Source organism: Diospyros lotus, chromosome 5, assembly GCF_014633365.1.
Source record: "Diospyros lotus cultivar Yz01 chromosome 5, ASM1463336v1, whole genome shotgun sequence".
Lineage (NCBI taxonomy): Eukaryota > Viridiplantae > Streptophyta > Magnoliopsida > Ericales > Ebenaceae > Diospyros > Diospyros lotus.
The window spans coordinates 15,780,439-15,793,607 of record NC_068342.1 but is presented as its reverse complement, the minus strand read 5'-3'; the positions used below and the strand labels follow the sequence as shown (position 1 = coordinate 15,793,607).

Below are 13,169 nucleotides of genomic sequence, written 5' to 3'. Positions count from 1 at the left end.
CTTGGGCAACTTTCACATTCGCATGCTCAAAATTTTATCAACTTCTACTTTGGTCCTTTCAACTTGACTTGCAATAGATGAACTCTATATCTTTTGGTAGGTTTTAGTTAAGTCTGGTCATTAATTCAGTTGAGAGATTTGGAGATAAATAGCTCAGAAGCTATGAGGATCTGAACTGCAGCTTATCGCAATTGAAACAACTCAGGACTGTAGCATCCAATTATCACAATTGAAATGAGCTCACTGAAACTATGAAGATGCAAAAGTATGTGGCCTACCTAAAAACACAAAAACCCTACCTGTGATGCATAATTGATATTAATGATCATTTCTTTCTTTTGCCCTCTTCCAAATGTACATGGTTAATATATACTAATAAGCAAGCATACGCAGCACACTTCTCTCTAGTAGTTTCAGTCTGATGGTTCCAGTTTTATGTTTGGTTATTTGAGTATCTTGCTTTATCATAATGCTCCTTGACACTTATACCTAGCTTGTAGAATGAGAGTCAAGAGTCGCGATTTTGACATTGTTTCATAATCATTGCAGGGGAAGCAGTCCTTGATCTCATCTCATAGCACTCCAAGGAAGAAAGGATCTTTTGACCGCTGTATTATTTCTAGTCTTCCCACAAGAATTGGTGGGGAAATCATATTCTTAATATTGGATCCGGATGCACCTCTTCTGTAAATGGAACCGAAAATTAAAAGCAGGCTACTTCCTGGGCTCAGATTTTCTTGCTGCCTCCCCTAACTGGGACTAGCACGTGAGTTCATCGCGTATCTGAATCACTGGCGGAAATGAGCTGGCTGGAGTTAATAAGCATGACGATAAGAGTTCATTTTGGGGTTGAGACCTCCTCGATCCAATTCCCGTTCAATGGCCAAGAATTGATAGGAAATGGGAAATGAGGATTAAATGGAGTTGGAAATCCAGTATATTTTATGGTGGTAGCTATAGCCTTGTAGTTAGACGGTTTAGCAGATCGATTTTTTGCAGTTGAAATGTATTTTTTTTGGTTTTTTTGTCGGCTAAACGATGGCCCTTTTAACTTATGGGGACTCCCTCAAATTATGATGCAATGTCACCAATCAAAATCTAGCTGTGCTAAAATCTCATGGTTCGCATTCAGCCTCTGCTTTTCGTCTTTGGTTTGGCAATCCATGGCCTCTAAACAATCCCATGCTTGGCGGAAGCGTAAGGGTATTTTTTTTCGACCTTTAGTCCGATCAGTTCTACTCGTCTAGTACTCAGTCAGTGCAGCCGTGCCTTGAGGGAATCTTAGACAGGTAGTTAATTACCCATATGGGTTTTGTGGGTGGTAAAAAGTTAAAATTACCTCCTCTATGGCTGGACTTTGAACTCCTTTGAAGGTCAATTTATACAGATTCTTGTGTATTTATTGAGTATGATTCGTGAATTGTTGCTTGTACCGAATGAATTTACTTAATGCACACTTTAAAAAATAGTGGTTTAAGCTGTTATCGGTAACTGAAAAGAACGAAAGGAAGAGTGAGTGGTAATTGGTTATGAAATTCATTTCTGATCTCCACACAGGAATCTGGGCTGCCTATATTGCGATATTCATGTCAAGAGTGCCCAAAGCTACTAGTAGATCATGAAGATGCACATTTACAATTAGTCCCTGGGAATACAACATAACTGGAGCAACTGCTTTTTTTCTACGAACCCTAAAAGTTTAAAAAAAAAAGGAAACAAAAAAAAAAAAAAAAAAAGCAAGCATGATACATGTCCCCCAGAAAAGAAAGAGGCCAATATGAATAAATACAAAAAAAAATTACCCCTGCTCTGCTAAGCCTGCTGCGAAACCTTATGTGGGCTGTGACTTGAGTACCATGCGGCCTGACTCATCTGTGTCGAAAAGGCGATCTACCAATTCATCCCAGGTTTCCTTCCTACTCTTGGGTGACGTTAATGGTGATTCTCTGTGTAATCTGCCCGAATGGTCCCCTTCCTCTATGTCCTGGAATGTTCCATATGAAGATGGTGAGTAAGCATGAGGGACATCGAGTGCAATCGCCTTCTGTAGTGCTGCCTTGTACTCCTTGCTGTGTTCTCTCGCAAGCGAGGCCTGCCGCTCCATTTTCTGTTGGGGTGGAATCTCCATAATCCGTTCCTTCTCCATCATTAACTGAAATTAAAGGGAATTATAATTCAAGCCACCAAAAATAAGGAAAGAAATAAGAGCTTCAACTATCTTAAGATAACAGTCTATTTTTTCCCAACTGGAAGAAGAGGGAAAATAAGATAAAACTGAAAGGAAAAATAAGGCAGATACAATTATCCTCCCTTGTTTCTGTATGTTGTTTGCATGTTGTCCCAATTAGTTTTATCTCAACTTCAATCACAAATTTACTTTCCAAATTCCTCATAACTGCAAAAAGGTCCAAGGTAGAAGCATAAAGTATATGGGAGGTCTTTCCTGTTTCTTTTCTCTCCTATGCTCAAAGTTGGGGGGTGGGCATTTTTTTATTAAAATTGAATTTCCAACTGAACCAATTACTACAATCACAACCCCTAACCCCACTGTGAAGTTTACATGAATTTTAAAGCTCCAACCATCTTTATCCATGGTAATATCCTCAGCAAGGCCATTATATTTAATTTTTTATTTTAGATTTTCCTACCAAGTTTTCCTCAATCTTCTTCTCATTTGGCTACGAACTTCCTTTGTTTCACCCACTTGCCTCATAAATACATCTATTGGTCCTTTTCTCACATGTCCAAACTATTTTTGTTGCGACTTTGGCATCTTATCTTTAATGGGCATTCTCCAACCTTAAATATGATCTCGTTTCTTAATTCACCTTTTTTTAAGGCCTCACATCCACCAATATGTTCTCCTCTTAGTTATGCACATAAGTTGTACATGTTAGTACTTAACTACCTAACATTTTGAGTCATACAACAATAATTTTATAGACATCCAAGAAAAATTTTCCTTCTAGCTTTGAAGGGATCTTAAAAGCGTATAAAATATTGGATGCACTTCTCCACTATAAATAGTTTGCCTTGATTCTATGACATTACATCCTTCTATAATCTCCCTATCTTTATGAACAATTGACCCAACATGTCGAAATTGATCTTTAATTGGGATAACTTAATTTCCAAATCCCACAATAACATTATTCATACTTCTATTTTCATTAAACTTACATTCCATATGCTCAATTTTTAACGTACTTAATTTAAAACCTTTAAGGTCTAAAGTGTTTCTCCATAATTCAAGTTTATTATTCACACATTCTTTTGTCTTATCTACCAAGATAATATTGTTAGCAAATAAGATAACACCAAATCACTTCTTCTTGGATGTGATTTTGAGTTTATCCATCTCAAAAACAACTAGGTAAAGGCTCAATGTAGATCCTTGAAGTAATCCAATTGCAATGAAAAAGTCTCAATATCTCCTCCACATGTCCTAAAATCTGTTTTCATTTGATGGTTCATGTCTTTAATAACCTATATATAAGCAATCCAAACTCCTTTTTTAAATCAAACCCCTTCCACAAGACTTCTCTAGGGATTTTGTCACAGGCTTTTTCCAAGTCTTATACCATATGCAAGTCTTTTTGTTCATCTTTAGACCTTTCCTCAGGGAGTAGATAGCTTCCATTGTTAACCTCAGGCATAAAACAAAATTGATTTGCAAAGACCTTGGTTTCTCTCATTATCCTTTGTTCAATCACCCTTTCCCAAAGTTTCAGGCTCATTAGTTTGATCTCTCTATAATTTTCACAAACTTTGAATATCTCTTTTGTTCTTATAAGCAAGTGCCGAAGTATTCTTTCTCCACTTGCTTGACATCCTTTTTAATTTAAGCATCACAATAAATAATTCTGTTAACCAAAATGCCCTTTTCTCCCATACATTTCTATGCTTCTACCGAGATTAAACCATTTTGTTAATTTCAGTTAATTTGATCCTATTTCTTTTTAATAAATCTGGTACAATTTCGTTTCATTATATGAAAAATTTCAGTTCTAATACTAGCATTTAAATTTTTAAAAACCAAAATATATATCCAATGTAGAACCCAAAATAAAAACATGAGTAATCCCGATTACTACCATGACCCTAGGAGCAATAGAGGAGCATTATTGTAATAGGGTTATTGTAGAATAAAACTGAAAAATGTAAAACAAGACTGAAAACTTAGTATATTTCTCACTTACTCTTCACTAGGACTGATTACAATATATATAGGAGAAAGAAAACAATCAAATCCATATAACTAAATGAAGGAATCTTAATTACATCAATCAATCAATCAATCAATTCTAATTATATCAATTACTAATTTACATCAATCAATCAATCTTAACAATTAAGATTGATTATAATCAATCTCGTAGATTGTGGGATCATTGGGATTGATAATCACCCATAGATTGTGGGATCTTTCCAACAATTTTAATACTCCCCCTCAAACTAGTAAACGAATGTCGATCATTCCCAGCTTGCCAATTAGATCCTCAATCGGTTGAATGCCAAGCCTTTAGTAAGAATATCAGCCACTTCCTGTTTGGATGGTACATAGGACAGCAGAATGAGTCCTGAATCTAACTTTTCCTTGAAGAAATGGCAGTCAATTTCTACCTGCTTGGTTCTATCATGTTGAACAGATTTTGGGCAAATACTAAGAGCTGATTGATTATCACACAACTGCTCAATAGGTCTCTGCACTAGTATCTTTAAGTCTTCTAGGATGATTTTTAGCCACAAGAGCTCACACAACCCAAGGGCCATAGCCCTGAATTCTGCCTCAGCACCTGATCGAGCCACTACTCCCTGCTTCTTGCTTCTCCAAGACACCAAGTTACCTCCTAAGAACACACAATAACCTGTTGTGGATCTCCTATCAACTAAGGACCCTCCATTATCAGCATCTATATATCCATGAAGCTGTAAATCAGTCCCTAGAGTAAAGAGAATACCTTTGCCCGATGTAGCCTTTAGATAATTCAGGGTCCTCCACACAGCATACATGTGTTCCTTTATGGGACAATGCATGAATTGACTCACTAGGCTAATAGCAAAGGCTATGTCAGGCCTAGTGTGTGTGAGGTATATCAACCTCCCTACTAAACTTTGAAATCTGCCCTTATCCACTGTCTCTCTGGTATGATTCCCCTTCAACTTAGTGTTTGGATCCACTGGTGTGCCAACACCCTTGCCCCCTATCATACCTATTTCAGCTAGTAAATCAAGTAAATACTTTCGTTGAGACAAGAAAGTCCCAGCCTTATATGCTACTTCGATGCCCAAAAAATATTTCAGCATACCAAGGTTCTTAATTTCAAATTCCTTGGCTAAATTATCCTTGAGTAGGTGTTGTTCTTCTTCATTATTTCCTATCACCACAATATCATCAACATAAACTAGTAGGGTTGTTACCTTTTCTCCCAAATGTTTGATAAAAAGGGTATGATCCCCTCTATTCTAATGGTACCCCATAGATCTTATAACCTTAGAGAACTGGCCAAACCAGGCTCAAGGGGACTGCTTGAGTCCATACAAAGCCTTCTTAAGCCTGTAGATTTTCCCTACTCCTCCTTGTTGCAATCCTAGAGGTAATTCCATGAAGACCTCCTCCTCCAAATCTCCATGTAAGGCGGCATTTTTTATATCTAGTTGCTGCAACTGCCACCCGAACGTAGCTGCTACGGATATAAGGATGCGAATTGTTGTTATCTTTTCCACAGGAAAAAAGGTCTCCAGATAGTCTATGCCATAGAACTAAGTATAGCCCTTGACGACCAGCCATGCCTTGTACCTCTCTAGGGTGCCATCAACCTTGTATTTGAGATTAAAGATCCACCTGCAACCCACTGGTTTGACTCCCTTAGATCTAGGCACTACTTCCCATGTTTGATTTTTATTTAAGGCTTTCATCTCCTCCAACATAGCCTCCTTCCATTTTGGATCATTTAGAGCCTCCTCCACGGTGTTGGGAATAACAATAGTATCCAAGGATGTGAGGAAACTTTTATGGTTGTGGGAAAGGCGAAGGTAAGATAGGTAATTGGCTAGAGGGTGTTTGGTGCAGGTTCTGGCCCCTTTCCGTACTGCAATGGGTAGGTTCAGATCAGTAGGCTTAGGGGTAGGCATTGTTGGAATGGCATCCACTTGAGGTGTTAATTCTAGTCGAGGGTCAGGAGCTGATGGTGAGGCTGCCTGAGGTACATCACCAGGCTGTCTTCTTTTAAATACGTAAGGAGAGTCTTTAAATCTCATCGGAGATGATAGCCTCAAATCTGCTTGTTCATTGCAGCCTTCACTTTGAGGAGAGGAATTAGGTAAAGAGATATGCTGAGGATAGGGAACAAAAATGAGATTAGGAATTGTATTAGAGGAGCTTCATGTTGCTGATTCTAGGGATGGAAAGAAATGCCTAGGGTCATGATCACCACCTCCTACAATCTCCCCCTAAGGTCTAACTTGGGGAGAATTGAAATATGGTTGAGACTCAACGAAGGTGACATCTTTGGAGACATAGAACTTCCACAAGATAAGGTTGTAACACTTATAGCCCTTTTGGGTAAGAGAGCACCCAAGAAAGACACATCTATGAGCTCTGGGATCAAGTTTGTCTCAATTGGCTTTAGAAATGTGAACAAAACACACACAACCGAACACCTTAAGAAGTAGAGGAGAATGCAAATTCAAATCTGGAAAAAAGGAAGCTAGGCATTGGAAAGGACTTTGGTTGTTGAGGACCCTAGAGGGAACCCTATTAATCCCTCTATTAATCACATATGTTGCTGTCAAAACAGCTTCCCCCAAAAAATGTTTAGGGACATGGTGATGGTGGAGAAGAGATCTTGTTATATTGAAGAGATGTCTCATCTTCCATTCAGCTACTCCATTTTGTTGTAGAGTATCTATGCAAGAAGATTCATGGATTATCCTCTCTTGTTGGAAAACTGATGCAAGTGATTGCTGAAATAATCCCTTGCATTATCAGTCCTAAATTTTTGGATAGAGGTGCCAAATTGAGTGGATATCATTTCGCAAAAATAGGGCAAGACAATCCCAATTGCAGCCTTATCTTTTAAAAGGAAAATCCAACACATGCGAGTACAATCATCTATAAAAGAAATAAACCATTTTGCCCCAAAATAGTTTGGTATCTTGGATGGACCCCAAACACCATAATGGATTAAATAAAATGGTTTTGATAAAAGGTTGTTGCCAATAGGATAGGACACTATGGTGTTTAGCCATTACACACACATCACATTGAAAATTACTAGGGTCTAAGATCTTGAACAAGGCTGGAAACATGCTTTTTAACAAAATAAAGGGAGGACGTCCTAGTCCAAAGTGATGGAGCCAAATGTTGGAAAGGTCCACGGCTGATTGAGATGAACAAAAAATCCTCAGCTATCTCCTTTGCGGACAAGTACTCTCCCCTTGTAAAACATACAACCCGTGTTGTTCCTTAGCCACACCAATCATCTTTCTTGTGTCCTTGGCCTGAAATTTACACATATGTGGAGAAAAAATAGCATTGTAATGTAGGTCTTTAGTAAGTTGATGAATGGAAATGAAATTGGTAGCCAAATTAGGTACATGAAGTACCCAGTCAATAGATAAATAAGGGCTAAGGTTGACCTTACCTTGTCCAGTAATGGGAATAGAAGTGCCATTGACAATAGTTATCTGTTTAGTAGTTTCAAGAGGCTCATATGTCTCAAAAACATGAAGATTAGAGGTCATGTGATCAATGGCTCCCGAATCCAAGATCTGCATATTATTCCTATCAATTTTGGAGGCTGAAAAAGAACCAAAGCTTAGGGATTTACCTTGTTGTGCAAGAGAACAGGACGCTGCTCCATCATGGATGGTCCTTAGAAACGACTTCGGCTTGTTAATCTCCTCTGCATTTAACTGATTCAGATCAGTTCCAAATGCCTCTCCTTTATTAGTGACTTCCTCCTACTCCTTGTTGGAGATGTAGGCTTGGTACTTCATGCCCCTCAACCCTCCTATCTTGTTTAAAACTGCATCCTTCCCATGCAGTTTAAAGCAAGTATACCTTGTGAACTGTGGTTTCTTGCAGTAGGAACACCACTACCCATCATGACTTGAGTTTTTGGTTTGAACTTCTGTCTTTCCCACTCTAACTTTTGCCCCATCTTTGTTGCTAGACATCAAGGCTGATCCTTCAGAACTGTACTCATTGAGCATAGCCCCTCTTATGTTTTCCTCACTCATAACAATAGCAAATACTTCATGTAGAGTAAGGAGTTTATCCTTACCAAGAACTTGGATTCTTACTTGATCGAATTTTGGATTTAGGCCTGCAAGAAATTCCACAATCCTGTCTCTTTCAAAAATTTGATTCAAGGTGGTAGCATCTACATTGCACACCATTTTTATGTCTTGATAATGATTAAGCTCCAACCAGAGGCCCTTCATCCGATTATAATACTCTATAACCATTGATTGACCTTGCCTAGTAGAGTTGATCTTAGTCTTAATCTCAAAAATCACCAAGGAATCCTAAACTTTGGAGTATGTTTGCCTCACTGTTTCCCATATCTCCTTTGCAAAACTTAAAAAAAAACACAAAGTTCTTACTCACCTTAGGTTGCATTGCACTCCACAACCAAGACATGATGAGAGAGCCCTCAACATCCCATGTTATAAAAGTGGGATCTGATTCTTTAGGTAGAGATGCAATCAAGTGGTTGATCTTCCCACAGCCCTTGAGAAAGGTCCGGATGAGTTGAGCCCACTGCAAGTAGTTCCTACCATCTAGACAATAGGATTGATGCACCCCCAACAAATCTCCAGCTCTAGTGGTTTGTTCAACCAGAGCTGATTCTCCGATTGTTAAGGTGGGAACAATCTCTAAAAGTTCTGACATGTTCATCGGATTGATCTGTTTAACAAGAAGGAAGCAATGAAGGCCTAGAGAAGAGAAAAAAAAAGGGGGGCAGAAGAAACCGTGCAATGCACGCTAGGGTTCAAGGAGGATCAGGCCATAATCTTCTGCTCTGATACCATGTAGAATAAAACTGAAAAATGTATAACAAGACTGGAGACTTGGTATATTTCTCATCTACTCTTCACTAGGACTGATTACAATATATATAGGAGAAAGAAAACAATCAAATCCCTATAACTAAGGAAAAAAAGGAAGGAATTCTAATTATATCAATCAATCAATCCTAATTATATCAATTATTAATTTACATCAGTCAATCAATCCCAACAATTAAGATTGATTATAATCAATCCCATAGATTGTGGGATCATTGGGATTGATAATCACCCATAGATTGTGGGATCTTTCCAACAATATTAATAGCTATAATAGTTTGTTAAGAGATATTTTGCAAATTGTTAGGAGCACATGGGTGCTGTTAGGAAATCAATTAGCAGCTAGCTATGCTTATAAAAGGTCTGCTTGTAAGAGGATGGGTTATCATATGTGTAATGAAAATGAATTCCCTTTCCTTCTAATTTTCTCTATCCTTCTCTCGCTTCTCTCTAATTCTCCCTCCCATTCTGTTGATCTCTCCCCCTCTTTCCATTCTATAATTATGATTTCTCCCCTAATTCCTATCACAACCCTAGCTAACCCTAAGAATGTGACAATTACTCAAACCAATTCTCAAACTCAATATCAATGATCAAAGTCTCCTTAAAAATACATCTCTAAAGGGTTTATATAGACTAAAGATCCTAGCTAATTAGGAAACATATCAAAGATCAAACCCTAAATCTTGGAAATATAATATTTCCAAAATTAATTAGGAAGAAATACACAAAAATATTCTGAAACAAATAACAAATTATGTTAATAATATAATCAAAAATACCTTTCCTATCTTGTTCCCCATCAATACAATTTGACAAAATACAACGTTTAGTTTAGTTACAAAATGGAATGGGTTACAAAAGCTCCTCTTTTAGTAAAATCTTGTAATTCGATTATTTCAGTTATTGGATTATTTAGATTAATACATTTGGATTTTTTATTTTTTATTTTGGTTCAGATAAGTTTCATTATATGTTAATTCAGTTCAGCCTTTAAACCTCTTCATAACTGACCGAAATAATTAAATGTAGACCCCCACTCAAAGCCAACTAAAGAATTTTAAAAAAGGACTTTAAAGGTTTCGTCTCAGCTTTTCTCCCACCTTTTAAGATTACATAAGGCTATCTATCAACAAATGCATTGGCATGAAGAGTTAATCTGTACATAAACTGAAGACAAGCAGGGTGAACCTTGTAGAAATGCAAGGATACAAATTATACCATATCCCATTTTCCTCTTCTCTCTCGTTTGAATAATCATCTAGGTATAGTTGTCAAGATAATGGCCAATGCATAGCTGCAGGTAAAACCATTTCTTGTATTTACATCCCAGGGTTAATTGTAAATGTGAAAAACTAGTCAAAGGTCAAAAGATGAAAAGATTGTGGGACCATTTGAAACCTTTTTTGTCAACTTGTGGGGTTAACAAAGCTAAAGAATTTTTTTTTCCAGTTCAATAAATTTGAAGCTTAAGCTATTTGATTTTATAACTTTTCTGGTTTAAAAGAAGAGAACTTTTTGAATAAAAAGGTCACAAAAAGATAAAAATGATGCCTTTTAGGTTTTCTTCTATGGTAATGAAAGAATATAATATATTTTAAAAATTTCATGCAACTATTTTCATAAGATATAATATTCACTTTATTCTAGGAGTATTGTTATCATCTTTTAAATCAGACTACAACAAAAATGATTAACAAAAGACTAGAAATGGTATAAAACAAAGCCTCAAGCAATCAAAGTGTATTTAAAAGTGACCAAGAACTGGAAAGGTTGCTAAAGACACAAACAATAGGTTTCTGGGATTTGAAGGTAAATCGTACTCATGTAAACTATATTTCTAAAGCTATGGACTACATATCAAATTTTCATGCACGTGGTATCATATTCTAACCAAGATGTAAACAGAGAAATTACTTATGATAGCCAGATTTCATTCCACGGATCATTTGATGTAGTTGAAGTTGTTGAACCCTAGACATGACACCATTGGTATAAGTTCAATTAAATAATTTGTGTTGATCTCAGCCAGGATGACTTAAAAGGAGGGAAGGGGAGCAGTAAAGCACCTTCATTAAGTTAGGGGATGTAAGTATGGAAGGGAGAGCAGAAGGCGAAAGCTCTACCAATATAACATCCTTTTCAATCTTCCCAAAGTGTAACAGAGGGCGACAGAGAATCTCAGTTTTTTAAACTTGAATTTGCACCTTTTTTTAATAATGTAAACTTTCAATCTTGCTACCTCATTAGGTTAATCTTTTACAAAGTTGCACTCGAATCACATAAAGGCAAAATATCATGTCCCACCTCTTCATTTTCCAGTCCCTCCTACTTTGATAAGAATGAAAACTATAATTTATTCCCTATGGAATATGGATATACTCCTATGTAGTATGATGATGCTTCAATAGGTGCCTAGCCTATAGCTAACAGCAAAAGTTGAGAACTTACATCAAGAGCACGTTGAGATTCTCTCTCTATCCAAATGATGGCATGATCTGAAGTTAAATTGCAAGAGAGGACTATGTGCTCAAATCTTCCATCAACGGGTACTGCCGTCTTCACAATGGGGGGTATTTTTCCTATCCTGCAAACAAGAATTGAAAATGTGAGAGTCAGCAACATAAAAACATATCCATCAATTGAAGTTAGAACCAATATGGCCTTACTATATATTTTTTTTCTTTTCCTTTTTTTTTTTTTTGGGGGGGGGGGGGGGGGCGGTGTTGGGAATGAAATCCAGAAAACTAAACCATGGTATGACAACTGCTTCTTTAGTTATGTCCACAGTCCACAATACTAGGTATGCTTGGAATAACCTAATCTAGTCATCGTGGACTGTTTATTTTAGAACATCTGGTTCGTGCAGTTCCTCAAGTCTCATATGGCTCTATTCTCAGATCCTATGGAGTCAACCTGCCGCATGCTCCACACTTCCTGAAATCAAAAACACCTTCACATGCTTCCTCTTTCTCATATTCAAGTCCACCTTTCCATATTGACACATGCAAAAAGTACCATCATTGAAGCAGAGAAATGCATCTATTAGCATGAAACAGTGGAAAATTTTGAACTTTTATTTGGGTGTGGACACAGTCAAGTTCTTGTCTCCTTGAAAAGTTGAATTCTCATGATGGTCAAAATTTAGGGACAGAGGAAGTAGATAACATAAGTAGTTGCACGACTCCCCTTGGGCTTCATTAGAACAAATAAGCTCCACTAACTCCCACATCCTTGAATTGTTATATTTGAAGTTTTTTCCCACAACTCCCAAGCACATGGGATAAAATCCATTTATGTAAGCAACCCTGCTGGATTGTACAGGAAATCTGGCCATACCTGAACGGCTTCCTCACAATGATATGATAGAGACGACCAGGTGCATAGAGCCTCCTAGGATCTTTAAGCATTTTCTCCTCTAGAGTACATGTGTCTTTTAGGCACATGAGGCATAATAAACATGGCAAGCTGTTGAAGTGAAGGCAGAACAGCTCAATAAGTATCTTGGCTTAACACTAGTGGTGCAGTTGCTTTTAAGAGGACCCATCAATTATGAAGTATAACCAACCAAAAAAAGATGCAAAGCATTTGTCCAAGAAATGCCTAGCAGGTTTCACTTAAAAAGTGTATGTATGCCGGGCAAACATTTTTTGCTTCAAAACAATTTAAGAAGTGAAAATGAGTACATATTGGGCAAGGGGTTGCAGAAAACTATTCTGTTACTTCATGCAGATGCATTCCAGTTACTTAATATTTCAGTATGTATTTTTTGGAATTAGAATTCAATTGAGAGTGCATATTTCAGTTAGTTCATTCAGATGCATTCCATGTTCCCCAATAAAGGGGGAAGGGGTTGCAGAAACTATTCCCTTGAGATAGGCTCATGCAGTTTGTTTTCACCATCAAACTGTTGTTTATAGTAAATCTAAGTATGCAGGCATAAATGATTCCAGTCACTAAGTTTTTCAAGCTCCTGCTTGTTATGAAAACAATCCAATATGGCAATGCTAATACTGAAAAATGAAGGTTTAACAAATGGCATGGAAAACTTGGTCTAAAATGAAAAAAATGACACCAATGAAATGATTCTTTTT

The 13,169-nt window shown here is 37.2% G+C and overlaps 2 protein-coding genes across 9 annotated transcripts in view; one reads left to right on the top strand and one right to left on the bottom strand.

Moving 5' to 3' along the window:
* Positions 1–1,113, top strand: part of LOC127802584 (beta-amylase 7-like) — a 44,010-nt gene extending 42,897 nt beyond the window's left edge. For all 4 annotated transcript variants that reach the window (XM_052338473.1, XM_052338472.1, XM_052338471.1 and 1 more), the window contains one exon: positions 550–1,113. Coding sequence is in view for 1 of the 4 variants with exons in the window: in XM_052338474.1 (XP_052194434.1) it covers positions 550–578 (29 nt within the window). In the remaining 3 variants the exon portion in view is untranslated. The remainder of the gene's footprint in view (positions 1–549) is intronic.
* Positions 1,114–1,583: 470 nt separating this feature from the next.
* The window catches only part of LOC127802586 (uncharacterized), a 31,053-nt gene continuing 19,467 nt past the window's right edge, over positions 1,584–13,169 (bottom strand). For 4 of the 5 annotated variants that reach the window (XM_052338477.1, XM_052338478.1, XM_052338476.1 and 1 more), the window contains exons 4-6: positions 12,415–12,543; positions 11,527–11,662; positions 1,584–2,152 (exon numbers count right to left, since the gene is read on the bottom strand). In XM_052338477.1, coding sequence (XP_052194437.1) covers positions 1,832–2,152; positions 11,527–11,662; positions 12,415–12,543 — 586 coding nt within the window. In that variant the 3' untranslated portion in view covers positions 1,584–1,831. The remainder of the gene's footprint in view (positions 2,153–11,526; positions 11,663–12,414; positions 12,544–13,169) is intronic. The other variant, XM_052338479.1, reaches the window with a different exon arrangement.